Genomic DNA, 20,975 nt, shown 5'->3' on the forward strand with positions numbered 1-20,975 from the left:
ACACTGTACTTACTTAGATCAAATCATTGGCAATAGAAGCATACATGTAGATCCTCAGAAAATGATTCTTGGTATGATATTTATGGTAAATCCTTAAACTCATTGCAATAAAAAAGCAGTTTTTCCTAGGCAGCTGCAATGTGCTGTAATCATAACACTATCATAATAGAATATATCATAATGTAATGCTACTTCAAAAGTTCGATTTATAGACAAACTCTGTACTCATTTGGTAAAGTTTGCACCTCATGGACTTACAGTAATCAGAAATGTTTAAAAAGCTGATTTTACACCTATCTTAGTGAGTTTCTGATTTTGAAAAACGCAATTTGGCACAAACTCACAAAGACTTTACCATCCCTGGGAAATATTTGATAAAATCACCACTTTTTTGGACCATTGGTCCTTACTCCTTATCTCATCTGGCCACACACACTTGTTGAGGAAACACATTGCTGGAGAAAGGACCTTCACCCATGGAAACCTGAATAGTAAATGGTCCCATCACGACCCCAAGCTTATCAATCAAGGGGCTGTCAAACAAGCTAATCTGGTCCCACCAAATGGGTATCGGGTTTCATGAACATGCTACTTACCAAGAGCACGTCTGTACAAAAGATATGGTAAGTGGAACAATGTAGACCATGATGTAATTGTACTACAGGTAATTGTGAAATCAGGTGTTCCACATAACTCCAGGTGATACTATACAATTTATTGGGTATGTAGGCAGCTCAAAATATCATTCAAGTACATATGAAAAATTGTGGAATAGTGGTAGAGACTATGACAAGGCAATGTACAATATAGAATTAATCCTCCAGCTAGAACAATGTAGAGAATAGTGGACCTACATGTAGTTGATAGCAATGATTCTTGTCAATCAAAACTTTTATTTCTGCCTCATACTTGCTTTTTGAAGAGTAACTTTATAACTATGACTTATGGCAGGTATCTCAAAGAATTAAAATGCGTGTATATCATCATCATCCTTCTGCCCATTATTGTAAATACACCAGTCCTATCCTTAGTCACTGACGAAAGACAGCGGATGCTGTCTGAAACGTCTGACTGTTTCAAAATTTTATCCAGTTGCCTGAGTACTATTTTTGGCGGATTATGATAATACTTAGGGGGAACTGAATATCTAAAAATCCTACCTTCCAACACAAGATTCAGTATATTAAATTTGCATTTATATCATTTTCTTTGTATTTTTGGACACCTTTTCATGTATTTTTCAATCCAAATTTTCAGATCCCCCTTTTTTTCCTTTTCTAATTCTCTTTTCCCCTGTACTGAGTATTTCTACATTTATGTCATACCTGGGCTGGGATAATCATAATGTTTGATGCAAGTGTTCAGGACCGGTTTGTATGCAAGGGCTTCGAAGTTGTATTGCACAGGCTTCCATTGAATGATTTGAACACACTTTGCGTGCACCGCTGTTGAAAATTCGAATACTGGATTTGGACGTTGAAATCGATGTTGTTACACTTTTTTGTTCGCGGACACCAAATTTTCACAACTTCTGGTTCCCTTTGCATTGAAATTTGTTCTTTTTCCGAGTGAGTGTGACATAAATAAAATATATATATAAAATATAAAATAAAACACAGTCCCGGCCCTCCCTCGGTCGGTGATACGGAATACACGTGTTGTATTCTACATGTAGGTCTGGAATATATTGTTCATATCCATACAAAACCTGTCTGCAGCATAAGGCACAAATGACCTCACATGACCCAACGCTCATCCATCAGAGCCGGTGTCACCTGCAGGGCCTTTGATGGACGTTTGACAGCATGTTCACTTAGATATTGCTTCCTCTCGCCGCTCACAAACAATGGCTAATTTCAAAAGGCATAACGATATTATGTCATGCAATTAACAAGAACAGACATTGTTCAATTGAGTGTGTTAATAATGCATCCAGGTGGAGGCTTGCAGGTAACGCAAGGTGTGCTAAACATTAAGGACAATTGTCTAATCATGTCGTTTCTGATGTGCACATAGGGGTCATGACTGAGGCCTCATAAGTGTTAGCTGCAATGACATTCACATTGTCCTTGGCAAGGGATGCTAGGGTTTTGGTATTGGTGTATGGGGAACCTTAGGCGTGATAGATTAAGAACCCACCACATTTGCGAGACGAGTACTACGGAGTAGGGGTCTACCTCAGTGTGCTTTGCTAAAATCGTAATCAGTTAGCCTCCATAGCAGGCTCTAACCGGCCTTTTTGGGGGGTAAATAATACACTTTTTGCAGCCAGCCCGTAACCATCAGCCACCCTGTAACTATCTACATTGTTCGCTTTGCCCGGTTATCTCTATACAACCAAATCATCCCCATACAACCGTAAAAACCTGAGGAAGTTTTTTCACATTGTTGAGCCTGCGAAAAAAATACAGTATTGGTATATATTTTGACATTGAAAACATACGAAACTAGAGTTCCACGAACACATTATCTTCGCCAAATAATCAAGGCTTATTATGGAGAGTGATTAATATTTACATGCCTATCACCCCCTGCAAATTTGATCATGCACCATACTATTTGGAAGTTATGATGTGGCGAATGAGTGTACTCTCCAAGCAGAGGAGTCGGTCTGGCTGGTTTTTGACGTGTTTTTAGGTGTTTTTGTCAGGCTTTCCATTTTGTCCCCTTTTCGTTATGTCGCCAACCGTGTTGAACAAAAATGCCTAAACTGAACACGTTAAAAACCAGCAGGACCCACACCTCTGCTTGGGGAATAGTTTATTTATTTGACCTACATGTACGTTTATGCAAGGCCATCTGTTTACATGACCTTTAATACACTGTCCCATGTCCCATAATGCAATGCAGTGGGTTAACAAACTTTCCTAACTAATTATGCAAATTAGCTCCTGATTTGCATAATCAGTCATTGATTATGTAAAGCACCATCTGAGCTCCCTACATACCAAACATCACGACGATCTGTCGACCCCTTCTCAAGTTATTCATGTCCGAATGTCAAAACAAAAACACCCACTGCAGCTCTTAACAAGCCGCTAGGGGGCCTAAATTTACAGAACTTACTTTCTGTGGCAGGAACTATCTACCACACAAAAATCATGACCATAGCACTTTCAGAAAATATGCCCCTAAATTTTGAAGCTCCGCTGCAGTACCTTAGGTACCCGCTAGAAGGCCCATTATCGAACTTGACCTTCCTTTTTGTAAATCCCACCCATCCACTAAATATCATACGGATCCATCAACAGCTTCTCGAGTTATGCTGGCGACATACAAATACACATCCACACAAAGCCCGCTGCAGTACCGACGGAAAACACCAGGGGAACCATTTTTTAACTTGACCCCCGTTTCCACAACATCTACACACCTGCAAAAAATCATGAAGATCCATCAACGTTTCCGTCACTTTTTTTGCCTACATACAAAAACAAAAAATGCAAAGTCCGCTGCAGTACTGTTAAAAAACGCAAGGTAAACCATTTTCGAACTTGACCTTCCTTTGCACAACCACTACACACCTACCAAAAATCATAAAGATTCATTGAAGCTTTCTTGAGTTATGCTCCTGACATACATTCAGACCCACCCAACAGATTTTTCAACCGAAAACATAATCTTCTCCGAGTACAAGTACTCGGCGAAGATAAATATTGAAAAGTATAAACCTCTGTCACTGACTGTATATATGACAAACATTCTGGACTCCATAAAACTGTGCACAGTCAGCTCCAAATATGGTCATTTTTTAAAACATTTGCAATTGCTTTGAGTTTGAAATCTCAGTCTGAGGTCGGCCGTTTTTACTTTTAATCACCAGTATCATGTCCATATCCCCTAAGCCGTGCTACAATGTCCACCTGTGGCACTGTCGCCAGCTGGCTTGTAGTGAAAGTCCCAAAGGCTCAGCACACAAATCCTACATTTTCCACAGATTTCACATGTTTTGTATGAGTTTAATCGCAGCAAACACCAGGCTGCGGGGGCAAACAAAGACACAAGGGTGTTCGTGTTTTCAATAATTGCTGTCTTTTTTAGGGAGCAGTTATTATATACTTAGTGATTTCTTTGTTACGTCCTTTTTGTTTTCATACAAGCCATTGGCTTCAAAAAGAAATGCATAAACACTACAATGTATTTGACAACCTCTGAAGATTGTATGAGTCCTTCTCAAATAAGGTTTATGATTATCATATAAGCAACAGAAATTTAAAAAAAACAAAACATTTTCATAGTTGCCTGGGTATTGTGCCTTGTTTATAACGTTCAGCTAGCACCAGTGAGTAGCCTCTACCAGGCCCCGTCCTATCGCTGGGAAAATAGTAGAAATTGGCCGAGGTACTCCGCTATACAGGGTAGTCCGCTATACAGTGAAGCTCCATTATCGATGGACAAAGGAGCTTCACTGTATAGCGGACTACCCTTCACTGTATAGCGGACTACCCTGTATAGCGGAGTTCTTCGGCCGATTTCTACTATTTTCCCAGCGATAGGACTGGGCCTGGTAGAGGCTACCAGTGAGGGCTGTCTCCAGAACCCGTCCCTTCGTCCTGGGATGGAAATCTGCTTGTTAGGACATACGTCTGAAAATTCTTCATTAAATTTTTTTAAGATTGATGAAAATTTATTTTCGTAAGCTAAAATGACAGATTTAAAAGCGAAAATTAAACACATGGGCTCACAAACAATGAGTGGGATGGAAAAAAAAGACTAAAGCTGGAAACAGCCCTGCCTAGGACTGATGTCTCTTATTTCCAGGTTTGAAAATAACAGAAGAAACTTGCAACTCTTACACAAACATCTAATAAGTACTAGCTATAGCTAACAATTTTGTCAGATGATTTTTCCTACTTCATTCCTATGCTGGCAGGTGTGACCATGTGTGGGGGCCTGCACCTGTTTGCACCTGTTGTCTGTCCCCAGGTGACTTCAGGTGTAAGCCTACATGGCTGCATGACCAGCAGTGAGGATATAGGGGATTTGGAGTGTTTATTCCATGTGCAATTAGAAGGCTTTGTCTGAGTGTGTTGATTACAAAATGTTATTTCTGGCCTAAATATATGGTATTACAATAATCAGACTGTGGCCATCATAAACCAACATAAAGTACTACTTGCCTAAACGTTTTGTTTGAGGCAATTTCTACATAGGTTAAAAGAAAGGAAGACGTTGTAGATATGCAGGTAAAATGTAAACAGTTGCTACAATGGAACGTCAGAATGTCATTGAACGTTGGATGGAAAAAGTGAAAAATGTTTCAACTTCTCCTTACATGCAGGAATTTGATGTAAAAATACTTGAACCATTTGGGGCTTTTCCCATAGAATCAATAACCCTGTGCATAAATCATGTTAATTTCCACAGAATGGGGCAGTCAAGTCTCTGAACTAATACGGTAGTGCTGTAATTTTACACAAACTTACAAGGTCATGTCTTTTTAAAACGAAAGTCAACAATGCGATACAAAAAGAAACCTTTTCCAACACTTGCTAGGCCTCACAACATTGCATTTCCTTAGTGTGTATACAACTGGCCCTTGCAACAGTTTTCGCTCATGTTTTTAGTCTCCTCATCTCGGTTGGGGCTGCAGCCGTCTTTCTCAAGGGATGTGAAATGGGAGTCCCGAGTTCGAGGAGGTTTCTCAAGCACGTTAAAGTAGAGGGGAAGGGCTAGCAACCCCTCCCTGTAAAATACACCCTGCCACAGAAACAGCAAGGAAACTTGCTGCCATCAGGCTCTTCAAGGGTCTGAACGAACGAATAGACTGACGGGTGTTTAATTCACTCATCGTGGAGGACAAGTTGGGCTATGTCTGTTTGACGTTTGTAAATAAGACAAATTCACCTTGAGTTTGTTTGTCATTGTTCTCCCCCCCCTAACTGTTCCAGACAAATTAGTGTCGGTAGCAGGTAGATTTAAGTGGATTAAGATGAAACAGTGTCGCACACATGATCCTCTCTCTCCCCAATCTGCCTGATCCCCGGCATTAATGACACAAAGGAAGAAAAGGGGAATTGTTGGGGGGAGGATTTGGTGGATTTGTACACGCTCTTTCAACCCCACAACAGACCAATTTCGGACAGCTGTGAAGCCCTGTCCGACAATTTACATCAAGTAGAAAAGAATTGTGGGGAACAGCTGGTGTTGGGAATTACCTCTGTGGCTTAATGGATTCTACACAACAGATCTAAAATCACACTTCTTCTTGGAACTTTCATTTTGATGAAGCTCTTTGTAGTTCTCATCATCGGACCCGACGGACAATCAAGAAGAAGTAGTTGCTCTTGTTGACTACAAAGTATCAGAAGCTTCTGATTCGAAAGCAAATGAAAGGAAAAGAATGGTAGACAATATACACAGAATAAAAAGACTCTTTTTACACAACCAACCTGATGAAACTATTCACGGAATATACACAGAAGTTGTACAATCCTTTGGCCACATGTGATGACATCAAACAATGATCTTTTAATATTTTTCCCACGTTCTCAAAAGTGTGGTGTTGTAAAAATTGGAAATTTATCGAGAGTAAATAAAGGTACAAAGTAGAGTTTCAAATTGATGCTACAAAAATTGACCTTTAAGGTTCTATAATTGGAGTTTTGTTGATATTGAATAAACTTTAAGGCACAAACAAAGAAAGAAACAACAACTATGCAATGATATAACCCTCTGCTTTATACAAACATAACATAATGCTTCAAGCAAGCCTAACACTAATAGGGAAATACAAAAGAAATAGAGAAATAAAAAGAGATCCAGTTTAAATCGTGCGAGCATCTTCCAAAATCCAGTAGGTTTTGCTGTGTAAATGCCTACGATTTGGGGTTTGAAAATGTTTCTCAAAAATGACTTGTTTGCAGGCCAACATGTATTCCAATCTCTTTATTTAGTTGTAAGGCTAGCAGTCCTACAGTTCAATTTACAAACTGTCACAAGAACAGATGATCTTACTGTAACAACAAATCAACACTGACAGCATGAATCATCATGCCCTTAAGGACTTCGATTAAGACACTATAAATAATCTGTGTCTTGAAAGGTGAGAATCCCCCTTAATGAAGACACATGAGGCACAATGATGAGACTACTGTCTGTCATGCAAAGCTGGTCTTAATTTGGTGTGGGGATGAGTTGATCATGTCAGGTCTTGTATCATTCCAGCAGGCTTTGGGCCTTAGAAAGACAACCCTTCGGTTACCAGTATAATAAAATTTCATTTTAATTTGAGTTGGAAATAAATTAAAAAAGGAAAACTAGAGAACAACACTGGTATATCCTTAGGGGACTGACTGCTATTAATAAAAAAAACCTCATTAGTTACTCGTGACATTGGAGCAATGAAATTACCACCAAATCAGAGTACAAATTTGAAGAACCTTGACTACTTATTTTTCTTCAGGTTGTTAACCATTTCACCTAGTTTGAATGTTTATACTTTTATAGTACAAATGAATTACACAGAAGGACAACAAATATGTTACAAGGCTGCATTTTCTGCACTGCTTAAGAAGTGCACTGTGTGGCCTGTATTGCTACACTGGGGGAGATTGCTTTAACTTTTATCAACAAGTGTGTTAGGATCTTTAAAGTGCAGAGTTTAAATGAGCTGTAAGCTAAAATACAATGTAGCTGTGAGCTAAAAGCTGAAACAACGTTACAGGCGCAGAGTGTCAAATTATATGCTAAACTTCAACTATTCCTAGTCATAATTTTACAAGAATGATCCAACAACAACATAGCAGTTCTTAAGGCATGTGCAAAACCACATTTTATGCTACCATAGCAACCAAACGATAATCCACGGCAAGGTCACGGGAGGTCACAAAGGTCGACCGCTGTGGTATATAAAAGTTTCCCACTGTTTGACCCCATGCGGTTGATAAGGTAATAGTGCGGTTTAAAGAAAGGGGAGTTTTCAATCGGCTGACCAAACAGGTCATTCTTACCGATGAGTCATGGTCAGTGCAGCTGGGGAGTTATGAAGTCAGGCCTTTTGTTAAGGGCTCATTTTAGTCTTCACGCACATGGTGTCCTTAATATCATCAGGAAAGAAATCAAGCAATATTGGTCATACATCAAAATCTGTACAAGTGAAGACCTCAGCGGACCACCTGCCCATTGATATACAGTCAGACCTGTACAAGTGACCACCTCTGCAAAAGGACCACCTGACCAATGGGACCTATTTTTGGAAGATAATTTTACCCAAGCATTAAGAATCCTGTCTAAAGTGACTACATGGGTTAGATGTTATTTTCCCCTGAGTAGTCTTTAGTTTTGACTGCATGTATACCCAAGGGTGCAGTTAAAAATGAGAGGGCAAAAATAAAACAGAAAAGAAGGTCATGCAAATAACTGTGTATCTAAAATCACTTTTAAGGTTGGAATATTTTCCTTCCAGACACAGAGACATACATGTCAATTGTGTACTTGATCAAAGATTTAAAATATCAGGACCTGAGCTGAGCCTTGCCATACACAGTGTCTACCTTTGCTGTAACAACAAGTGGAAGATTCAAACTCTTCAGTGAGCGTTTCCATTTTGTTTTCAGACTTAGCTGTGTTTTTTTTGTAACTTAAGAAGATCATAATTACCTATTACAATATAATATAGCAAATTTGATGATTGCCAGCATGAAGCATTTCATATCTTATTTTGGGAGAGTTGTGTGGACTATACCATGCATCAGTAGGGGTGTACAGACCTGTTCCTCCACCCTGGATAACCTGGCCACTATGGTGAGTTTGGAGCGGTCCAGACCCTGCTCTCGACCTGTTAGATATGCTCCTGGCTTCCCTAACGTCTGATCCAGCCTGAAACATGATAATAATAATAATAACTTTATAATAATAATAATAATAACTTTATTGCAAGTTCATGCCCGAAGGCTAATTGCAGACAAACAAGTACATGGATATACATGGGAATCAAAAATAGTTATCTAGTCTACTGTGAAAGTTCTACATTAACTAAGGTTGACTATGGTTGGGTTTGATTTCGTTTTTGAAGGCAGTGGAAACATAAACACATTGATATTAAAGAATCGTCATCATAGCACTCTCTGGACACGAGATATCCAAACATGAAGTTATGCTGCAGTACCGAGGAAAGCTGCTAGGGGATCCATTATCAATTTTGTTCTTTGTTTGGGCAACATTTCTCCACATACCAAATATCATAAAGATTCATCTGCAACTTCTTGAGTTAAGCTGACCCAAAACATATAAATGGCACAAAACACATACCATAGTTTCTGTCTCAGTTTTCAATACTTTTTGATTAATATATATCATAAGCTTATATAAAAGAATTTTGAAAGGGGTTATTGCAAAGGAATAAATAGGAAAGATGGATATGTCGACATTTCTTTAAATAAAGGAATATGAAGTTTTCAATCTATTGCTAATGGTCCAGTTGCTAATGAAAATAAATTATATGTCATTGATTTTTACTTTGTATTATATGTACATTGACAATCTCAAATGATTTTAAGCTTACTTCAAAGCCAATAAGCTGGGTAAAACATACACATGAAATACTGAAATCCTTTTCTGCAGCTATGTCTACTAGTAGGCTGTATTTCATTGTGCCAAACAACTATTTGTAGAGAAGAAACTAGAAAACCAGAAAATGAAGACCTCTGACCTTCTCTGTAGTTCCTTGATGCGTACCATCATGTTGACATGTCCCTGGGAATATTGCTCAATAACATCTCGAACATCGTAAGGTTTTCGAGCTTGCTGTAAGAAAATTATCAGAAACACTCTGATGAGTCAAGATTGAAGATCTATAGATCTATAATTTCTCAAAAGGTTTAAAGTTCAAAGATCATAACAATAAATACGATCAATAGCTACAAATGCACCACCATTAGTGATCCCCAAGGTACGCACAAGTTCAGATGTGATCCAGACATTTTTGAAAAGGCCCACTTTATTTCTTTTTTCAAATTCAATGTAGTGGTCTTGGGGTACCCTGCAGAATCACAAGAGTCAACATGACAAAATTTGCGTACCTGAAATTTCCTCCTAGCTACAAAGTATCTAATCCTTCTGATGACTCGTATCGCTATCTTGTGCTGCTCGGATAACCTGCAGACAAACATAAATCATGTTTACATGTTTATTCCCAGTGATACAGATCAGAACAGATCAACATATGTAATGATCCTCGCTTTTCATTACAGAAGATTAGGCCACACCATCTTAATTTCTTGGTTAACGGAATTTAAAAAAAAAATGCTAGATTGGAAAATCAACATGAAAACAGAATCTCAGAGGAAAGTTTGTACTTTGGTGCACACAATTTCAGGGGGTGAACAGGGTCAGGTGCAAGTTTTCACCCCAGCCTTTTGTTTTAATGATGTCCTCATGATAAATCAAAAAAATCCGTTAACCAAGAAATTAAATTGGTGTGGCCTTAGAGTTAAGCCACAATAAAAACACAAAAAGGCACTGAGAGATAGAAACACTTCATGGCATCAGAGTGTGAGTGAGAAAAAGTGCAGGAAAGGTAGAGGCATAAAGCTTACAGGTGTTATAGCTGTAAAACATTTGTACTCTATGCACTATATGTTTTGTCCTTTTTGATATCTACTTTTTGTACCAGCTACAGACCAGGGCTCTCTGACTACCTTTTTTTTCAGTTTGAAAACTTCGAAATCTTAATCCTCTGAAAAGGCTTTTTGAATTTTAAATTACATTTTAATTTTGCCAAAGTTCTGCACACTGTTGATAACCTGATGATGACATATCATAGTGACGTTTTGATTTTTGTCTGTCGAATGGGAACAGAATGGATGAAGTTTTTGGCTGTACTGAACAGCAAAATTCTGTCCAATTACAGAAGGAATGACACTGAAGAGAGCCCTGCTACAGAAATGTATTCTACTTGTCCATTCGTTAATTCACAGTATGAAGTCCATGATACAAGGCTAAACTTAACCATTGTCCAGCAGGACGCCTATATATATATATATATGGGTTGCACATATGTGGGTCCTGTATATGTATGAGTTGGGGGTATTTCTGAGCTGAATGCATCACACTGCAGCGAAACGCTGAAGTAACTATGCCACAGCAGTACAGAAAAGTCAAGGGCCTTGATTAAAAAATCAAATCAATGAAATAAATTTCGTAAAAAATGCCAGCAGGACAAGGGTTAAGAATCAAGAGGAATTCAAGTGTAGTGCTTGTCTAATTGAAAAGCATTCAGTATAATGAGAAAGTGTGTAAGTCTGAGAAGCCATGTTATATGGTCCTACCAAATAGGGTCCACTGAGTCTACCAGTGTTTTACTCCCAAGGGAGTACAGGAATAAACTTAGTTAGTGATTAACAACTGTCTGTAGTCCTTATAAGGCAGGAATAGCTGGCTATCCGTCATCAAAGGCTTCTTGGGCATAAGGGGACGCATCAAAGGCTTAAAGAGGATTCTACAACTTATCTTTGAACACTTTAAGGAAGTTGGACATATACCTATCCTAAAGTTAAAATCCCCCCACCTCTATCTTGTTTCCCTCTGAGTTTACACAGACAAATGCACTATTAGATATGTCCCAAGGATTGGGCAAGATTGTAAGAATTCACTAGCCCTATAGGGCAGGTAAACTACTGGCCCAAACCAACTTTTCACTGTCCTGAAATCAAAATAACAAATTTCTAAGCATTTTCACTTGTATAGCAAGGAAATTCTTTTATCTTTCAGTAAAAAACACACAATCATATAACCATGTTTCAACTACAAGACCAAGGAGTTAGGACTCCTCTAGCTTGCTAATTTCTACACTTTGTGTAGGCAAGGAGGTTTTATATAAAACCTCCTTGGTGTAGGTGTCATACATGTACTTTTGAAGTGACAAGAAGCATGATTCTAGGGCTGGTCAATTGGGCAGGCCGCTCAAGGGAGCACAACTTAGTTAGACTAGTGGACCAATATCTACCCACGGAAAAATCTCATCCTTGCAAAAATCTGCCTGGCCTGATCAGGCCAGTAGGGAAGGACCTGCTCTTGCCGATTCAGCACGTTCACTTGCCCTGGGCAATCGGGCAAATGGACTTGTTCAACCCTGCATCCCCCTTAATAGTCCTGCTGTTTTTCTCTTAAGGTGACATTGTTGTGTCAACAACTGGGGCATGTCATTTTCTACTCACAGTAAGTTGCGGTGTTATTGTTTCCAGCAGTTTTAAAGTATCACTTGACTTCTACCAGCCTCCATGCATAACTTACCCCCTATATCACATGTACCTGCTGATGAAAGTGTTTTGGTTGAAGCTCTGCAAGTGATCTTGACAAATGAGTCTGTGTAGGTGCAAGGTCCCAGGGGATTAACTACAAACTTTACCATCGCCACCTAACAATAAACAGGTTTCCTCTTCTGAGCTTAGGCAACGTCAATTCAACTTCCTGGTTCTCATATTTGCCTGCTTAAATTTGCATAATTTGAAAGAAATTCATGCCATTCAGAATATGAATCAACTGCTGAATGCTCACATTTGACCCAAACAGTTGATAAAGGTTCTTGAATGTGTTCCTAGTTGTTACATCTTTCTGTTAACGTCACACTGACTTAATTACAAGGATAACATCAATTTTTGTCCAGTTCCCCCAAAGAAAGTTTGTAACCATACTGTAAATAGTACAAAGAAGCTGCAAAATGAGAAATTGCGTCTATTTGTCTATTGCAGGATACATGTTGTATATTTCTTTATTTTTTCACCTTTCTGAAAAAACTCAAGAACCATGAAATGAAATTGGCCTGGCCCTACCCACCAGTTTGTTGCCCACCTGTTCCAGACTGGGAAGTCCTGTCTAAGAATAACTGACAGGCTTACAGAATCAGTAGGTCTCAGTTAGTCCCCAGATTTCTGTCTAATCCCCTGACCTTGTACCGGGGATGTGGACAAAATCCTGGGACTAAATAGCAGGTGTCACAGTGCTCAGCTGAGGTGGTCTTTAACATGCTTCATTACCTCAATGAAAAATGGAGGTATTATTTTGGGTGTGTCTGTCTGGATAATCTGTAAGGGATAGGGATACAAAGCGTGAAGAAAGAAAATGAAGCATTTTATGTACCAGGTGTAACATCAAGGGTAAGGTTGTTATAGGCTATATACTTGAGTCCATCACTGTTGGCTTCAAAGTACTGCATAGAAACATGCGAAGGAGAAGATAAATAACTTTATTGGACAACAATCGTACAAGGTGCAAAGCATGGCATCTACTGGTACTTAACTACAGTTCTATAAGGCTAATCTGCCTGATACAAGAGTGTATAGTATGGGATCATGAGCTTTTACAAGCAATAAAAACACACACTAAGGTTGCGGGATGCAGCTGTTTGCTAGGCTGGTTCTCTCACCTGTTGTAAAACTACAACACAAGTTAAAGCCCAACAAGGCTGCTATTCAGGCTATGCTGTATAAGTGGGTCCTCTATGCCACTCTACTTGTTGTGTTTGTTCATGTATGACTACTGAAGGAAAAAAACAACCTCTCTAACAAATTTAAATGACCAGGTATTGATGTACACGGGACACTTGGCAACAGCTGTTCAGTATGGCTGAGTTTAAAGAGGAGGATCCCATTCAAGATGTAGGGGTGGTATTCAACATTTCATACCTCCCCCTCCTTGGCATCGGTATGGCGCAGCGGTTAGAACATGGGACTCGGAACCAATAGGTCCTGAGTTCAATACCTGCCATGCCCTGCCGTTGTGTCCTTGAGAAATTAACTTTACACGATATATTTACCATGACGGTGAAGTGATGCCCACCGAGTCTCTTGGCTAACCTGTCAAAAGTGTGGTATGCCAATGGGTCAACATTTTATCTGCACCAAGAGCTGTCAATTTTTCTTGCTTGTCCCTACAACCTAGAATTCATCCATCTTAATGTTTGCTGTATCAGTCAACTTACCCTTTCTGGAGTGTAAGAGTATTCATTTTTGCTTTCAGACCTTATTATTCATTCTTGCTTTAATTTTGAGTGAATACAAACTAATAGAAAGGCTCTAAGTTTATTGGTGTTCATTTAATTTGGTGTTTGAGCATGAAACAGCCTGGATGGAAACTTAGATAACACTTTTTATTTTTGTGAAATGAATGCGTAGAAAACTTTAAGTTAGAAAATAAATCCAAAAAAGAGAAAACAACTTTTCACTAAAACATGCAAGAAAATGACTTATGCTGCTTAGGTACTGCTTAAGGAGTCAACCGAACTGTTCAATCACCTTAAGATCATGGCAAGTCCTTACAAGCGGCAGATATAACAAACATGAGGAAGAGAGCTCTCGACCCAAACCCTCCACAAACAACATGCACTTCAACACACTTTACAACGACTTCACTTTCAGATCCTTTACCTCAGTTCGGCTTATTTATATTCAGTACAGCTTTCCTCTGAATGGAAGGTATGGTCACAGGAACAACAAACACCGTCTGGAGAGCTCTAGAGAAACCACAGGTGTGAAACCTTTCCTCAGTGAAGCAACTAATTTATATGTGGGGACTTAGATTAAGCCTGTGTTTTAAAGTGATGCCACTATTGAATAGTTTTAGCAATAATGTTATTGCATGTGTATCTGGGTAGAGAGTGCGATCTGGTGGGATCACAGATTCTGCTGATAGAGATCCTTATCGGAGTCTGTAAATTTAAAGACATTCTCTCGAAAGACAGAACGTTTCAACTTCGATTCATGTTGCTTTAGATCAATGGATTGAATTGAAATTTATTCCATCTAATTATTCCAAATCTATTCCATGTACTAATGACAACCAAGTTACTCTAGTTTGAGTTTTGATTCATTTGCCTAATATTGCATGAAAAATGAAATATTCTGCTAAAATCTAAAAAAATGAAAGTTTAAAGTATTCAGCTTCTTCTTATGTCTGCCTGTGGCATACATGTATATGTTTTTTCCTTCTGGCATGTTTTTTTCCCTTTTTCATGTTAATATCATACTTTCGTTTGGGAAAATACAACAACAAAAATTTCTAGCACAATACTAACGTATGGCTGAATATTTCATTGGAGCCATGCAAACATTTCTACACTCCTTTCTTGGGACACAAGACAACAAATACAGCATATTGAATACTACACCCTGTAGGTCTAAGTCTCAAAATCAAGAGGCACTGACATGTGTTTCTTTTACTGTCACTGTAATTTGTTGGCTTGAATAAGCACACTGGTTATTTTAAAGTTCAATAGTTGAAGGATAAAGTAGAAAACATGCCAGCTTAGGTAAATAAACACCAATTTTCCACTGGAAACCCAGAGAAATCAAATTTCTTGATTAGTTCTTGATAAAAACCACCTGTTGCTCTTTGTATAGCAGTGTTTGTTATGGTGAGTAGAGTCGGAATCAGACTATCTCTAAACTATAGATGAAAATAGTTTCTGGTACACCAAGATTTCTAGTCTGTGTAACGCAAACTCCACTGTTGTTTAATGACCCTCCCGGCGCGAATGTTGGGCTGGCCACGATTAGCATGATTGACAATCAGGCTACCAAGTCTTCCAAATGGGCAGAGTCGAAGTGGTGTGATTGAGCAAGTATGAAAAAACTAACATCAGTTCCTGAAGACCTGAACCTTTTGCGTTTTTTCTTTGTTTCAAGTTCTTGAAAGTGCAAAAAATAAAACCATTGCGAATATTTCAAGTTGTACGGTATTAGGTAATCTGCATTTCTGGCCCAGAGAGTTGTTGTGAGAGTCACGATACACACTCCTAATTTGGTCAGGACAAGTAGCAGAGAATTGGAAACAGGATTTACTAAATGGACACAACTATTTGCACAACCAATTAGGAACGTAGCAGAACATTTGGCCAGCTGCTCATTCGGATGTTTTCAACAAGCTTCAAGCCGCTACTTCTAGTGGAGTACCGACATGTCCAACGGTTCTCCTATTTCTCAACTAGCTCACAATAAGTTTTAGAGTTTGGTTATATTTTGAAGAAATTTATATCCAATATTCATGTGGAGGTTCACTACTGTGTTAATAATTTCTCCACACATACAGGCAAAACGAAAACTACACTCCTCCTTCAATCGCAGAACCCATGCACAAAAAGTGTAGTCCTTTGTCTTCCAGTGCTTCCAAAAAAGAAATCAAACCCAACAACTTTAGATTTAGAACATTTAGAAATTTGAAATGAAAGTGATCTTGACACAGTTTAGGTCACCAAAGAGCTAATCTTCCACTGGTCGTGACAGAGAAGATAGATGCTATGTACAGTATTTATAGGTTCATTGTACTGGGGAAATTCCTTGAGCTCCTATTTGACATTTAGTATGGCAACAATGACCAGTGGACCACAGCTTTATGTCCCATCCTAAATACTGCAACCCTTTCCAGTAGAGTACAATTCAGGCGAGTGACACAGTCGGGATTCAAACTCATGACCTCTTTGTACCGAGGCAGGAACACTAACCACTGGATTATGCACACTGCTGTACACTTGCAATTTAAACCACAAGTCCCACATTGTCATTCTTTTTCATGAATTGACCTTGTTATTTGCAATCAGCCTTCTGGCAAGAATTTGCATTATCATGAAATTAACTGTGTAGTGAACAGAAGTAATTTAGAGCTTGAGACCATTATTTTCTTTTTTGAGACTATTCATCATCATCATCATCATTTTGGGCGACTATTATTGCTTAACTACTATTGAAATGAAGACCTATTGACTTCTTATAACTTTTATCTTGTTCTGGTTTTATTGCTCCTAGATTTGATTTGATTTGATTTATTCGGCTGTAAAAAAGTACAGCCAGGGCTACCCAACTAGCCGAGGGCTATTACAAAGGGTTAGCCCTGGGAACAGTATTCAAAATTCAATACAAACTTTCGCAAAGCGCGTCAAACACACACATAGAGGCGTACACAAACACAAATTAAAAATACATAGAAGAAACAAAATAAACAAAATCCATCACAGGACTCAAGGAGCAAGACTGAAGTGCATATGGAAAAAAATGCACGAGACTAAGCTATGCTTCTTGATCTTGACACAATGGTGAATATAGGGCAGCTGTGCAGTTGTCTGGCCTCTGCTGTTTGTACTTGAGTGTTTGAGCCCACAATCATGCCCACAATCCCTCTAAATGCCACTAAATGCCGGATTCGGACTGACCACAAATATTTGTCTCCAGGGTTCACACCCCTCTGACATGTGGAGTGAGGGTGGCCAAGTTTGGGGGATAGATCAATATCCAAGCAGATGTAAAGGTCAGGTTTGATTTATAAGTCTTCTTTGGTCTTTTCTGCATATAACTACATCTCTCAGTAAAAAGTAAATATAAAGGGTTGTTATCCACTGTGTCTAGGGCACGGCATAGGAAGGCGGGGCCAAACCCTCTCCTTCCAATGCCGTTTCCTGAAGCCAGGTTACCATTTTTGACACCTGGGTGAAGTGAGGAAAGCCTTTCCCAAAGACACAACGTCTAGTCTAGCCAGGAACGACAGGATTCGAACCCAGGACCTCTAAATCTCCCATCTGCCATTCAAAGCCATCAGTCTCAGTACAACTGCACAAATTCTTTCTGAATTCCAAACACCCTATAGAAGAAGGCGAAGATTTTAAAAGGTGCACTACCAGAAAGACAACTGAAATGTTGCAAAAACACTCACAAAGCACTGAGACTGACCTAGTTCCTTACATCTGCTTGGAGATGAGGAATGAATGACATGTGTAGGAAGGATGGATGAGAATGTAGCATGACCATGCCTGAAGATATGACCTAGAAGTTATCAAGACTACATGTATTTTGAAAATTCCTAAAGCAACTTGAGGTAAGCTGGCCCACATTTAGAGTAGGTAGAAGACCAAGTGAAGAACATGCACTACCTTACTGTTATACATGTGCATGTACCTGCAGTGCTCCTTGCAGCAGAAAGGAGTACTGCAGTCTTATTCTTTTATAAAAAAATATTTCAAAAAAAGAATTAAACTTCCACTGATCATGACAGCCAAGACAGATGCTAAATACATTATTTACAGGTTCATTGTACCAGAAAAATTCCCCTAGCTCTTTTCGACAAGCGCAATGAACAGTGGACCATGGCTAAAACGTCCCATCCTAAGGACTGCGACCCTTTCCAGTAGCCTGATGTCGGGTGAGCAGCACAGCCAGGATTCAAACTCACGACTTCTTGGTCCAGAGACAGGGTCACTAACCACTGTACTCCAAGTACAACTACGCGTGTGCTTGGTTTAGCATCCAATGTTCAGACCCAACGAAACATCACAGCCTCATGCGAGCGTCGGCCGAATTTGTAGATCGTCCGACGCTCGCCAATTGTCAAAATCGCCGTTTTTTCCAATGAAACTCTCGGGTGACGTCTGTGGAACACTAAAAATCCCCCATGAGATGGTACCATCTCTTGGACATGGACGAAGTCAGAATCGACTAACCTGGTAAAAGGCCAATATTTGGATCAACTTTGATTTCTAAAAATTGCCCGAAGCCCGCGTAATCGACAGGACGTCGGCCGTACTCTGGCTGAAAATGCACATTTGAAGTTCGCCAACAAGTCGGCCGAGCTGAATTTCTTATTTCTGACGGGGCTTAACCACTTCTGTGGTCAACCTCTCCAGACTGTCAGTCAGAAGGTCAAGGTGGACCACAGACAAGTCCACTCAGACTTCCTGTGGTACTAGTGACATATTTACTCACAAAGGCCATGGCGTGCATGACACCCAGGTTCAAACATCGTCAGTCCTGACCACCTCTTAGTAGGCTATACTTAAGGTCAGGGTTCTCTTCTGACCTGGCTAACTTTCCAACATGACACACCAGGGCAGTTCAATTAGAATTACACATTTACCAATAGAAATCTGAAATTGCACATATATCCTTTATCATTAATATCATACATATCTAGTACTTGTTGGACATGAAGGTGTGCGGCCTAACCAGCGTAAACCCCCTGGACAGAGCTGCCTGGAAGAGGGGTGTGACAACTAGCCGGCTGCTGCCCACCCGTGTCAGGGAACCCGCAGCAGTATAATCAAAATACCGGATACTACTACTACTACTTAAAACCCAATTCTATGAAAGCAGGCTGTACAAGTTTCCAGAGAAGACCTAATGTGTCTTATTTATTCCAGGTTACGGACCTTCCCCGCCAACTGTACATCAGACTGCCATACTCTGTTTGTCTGTCCTGTCTGGCACGGTCAGACATGTGGACACTGTAAGCAAACCATCCGACAGGATGTCTTAGTTAGCTGAGACTTTTTACTTGACCGTTGGCCTGGCAAGGCCTCATTTCTGGACATCTGACCATCTGCAAATTGCTTAAACCAAAACCCTACCCTTATAGTAGACATGGATTGAAAGAAAAGTGGTACATGTATTTCTAACAGAAATTATCACTTATGGGTTCGAAAATGTTGAATTTTAGATGATTTATGAAAATACATTCCATCAAAAAATGAAAATTAGAGGCGAGTAAGGTGTTAACTGAGATAGGGACAGAAATTAGTAAGGAATCCTTGACAGTTTCTAGAAGACAATGCATGTTGCAGTAGGGTGCTTAGACCAGTGGTAAGCGACTGGACCAAGAAGTTGTGAGTTCGAAGCTGGGCTGTTGTCTCCCACCTGAAATGCACGTTACTGAAAAGGTTGCAGTCCTTAGGACGGGACATTAAGCCTTGGTCTATTGTTCATTGTGCTTGTCGAAAAGAGCTAGAGGAATTTCCCCGGTACAATACTGTACATAGTGTCTGTCTTCTCTGTTACGACCAGTGGAAGAATAGCTCTTCAGTGAGCTAAACTGGTTCAAGATCGCTTTCACTTTTAAACAACTGTGTGGCCCAAGGGCTATAGAAATGGAGGTGGGCACCGCCCTATACACCGAAAGGTGTGGGAAGGATTTTGACTTTCTTAACTTTTAAGTTTGCAGTCTATCGGTTAAGAAACTGGTGTTCAAGCGCCTCCAACTGACCAGTCTAGCTGACTTGACCACAACTTAGCCTAGTGGTTAATGTGTGCGGCCTGTGGACTGGCGGGCCCGGGTTCGATCCCCGGGAGTCTGTTTCTACTCGCCTCTAGTTTTCAAAAGTGTCAGTAGACAGACATTTCCACTTTGTACAGTGCGAAGACAAGCAAATACAATCTTGAGAAAAAACAATCACAGATTATGTAGTTAAGCCTGGTGTTTGCTTTTCTGGCCTTGATTTTGTAACTACTTCTTTGTGTGAGTTACACAATGTCCCAAGTCTTCCAGGCAAGAGCAAAAAATACCAAATCACAAATTTTACAATCTATGAACTGAATGATGAAGATAGTTGCTCAACAAAGACATCTAATTCATGTCCAAATTACGTTCAGTCTATGATAACAATGTTGGAGGAGCTTGTGAGCCGTGTACCTAAACAATTATTAGGTAAGGCCACATCAATTTGATTTCTTGGTTAACAGATTTTTCTAGAAAAATAATGGAGCGGGCAGACGAAAAAAATTTAAAAAGGCATGGAAGGAGGAAGCTTTAGCATTTGGGCTGTTTCAAGTACAAATGGAGGCCATTTCCTGCAACCTCAGGTTTACTTAAAAGGTACAGGACCTGGTACAGGCCTAGGGGTTTAGGTACAAGTCCGGACCTAAGTAAGTTTGGTCAATTTAAGATGTACCAAGATGTACCAAGGATATTGTCATGTAATCCTACTTTCTTTTTTTAGTGGTACATTGTAAATTGTCATCCTTGTACATGTATGAGGATTTACATTTCTTATCTCTGAAAAATTCCGTAGAATTTTCTTTATTTCTCTTAATTCGCAAGATTGTCATTTCTTACACAGGTTTAAGCTATCTTTAGTCTACAAAAATGGTGTCTACTAGACGGTAAGTGTTAAGGTTATTCAGGTACAGGTATCGAAACAATTTTACTGGTACAGGTACCGGGTTAAGGTAGTCACAGCGGTACTGAGGAAAATACTTTCCAAACTTTCATCAGAAAAAAGG

General features: G+C 39.5%; 1 protein-coding gene across 1 annotated transcript in view; it reads right to left on the minus strand.

The window, feature by feature from the left end:
• Positions 1-20,975, minus strand: part of LOC136422221 (potassium voltage-gated channel subfamily KQT member 1-like) — a 118,217-nt gene that overhangs the window by 14,886 nt on the left and 82,356 nt on the right. The window contains exons 16-18 of the mRNA XM_066409867.1: positions 10,023-10,098; positions 9,653-9,747; positions 8,712-8,820 (exon numbers count right to left, since the gene is read on the minus strand). Coding sequence (XP_066265964.1) covers positions 8,712-8,820; positions 9,653-9,747; positions 10,023-10,098 — 280 coding nt within the window. The remainder of the gene's footprint in view (positions 1-8,711; positions 8,821-9,652; positions 9,748-10,022; positions 10,099-20,975) is intronic.

This window comes from Branchiostoma lanceolatum, chromosome 16 (genome assembly GCF_035083965.1).
Source record: "Branchiostoma lanceolatum isolate klBraLanc5 chromosome 16, klBraLanc5.hap2, whole genome shotgun sequence".
NCBI classification, from domain to species: Eukaryota; Metazoa; Chordata; class Leptocardii; order Amphioxiformes; family Branchiostomatidae; genus Branchiostoma; species Branchiostoma lanceolatum.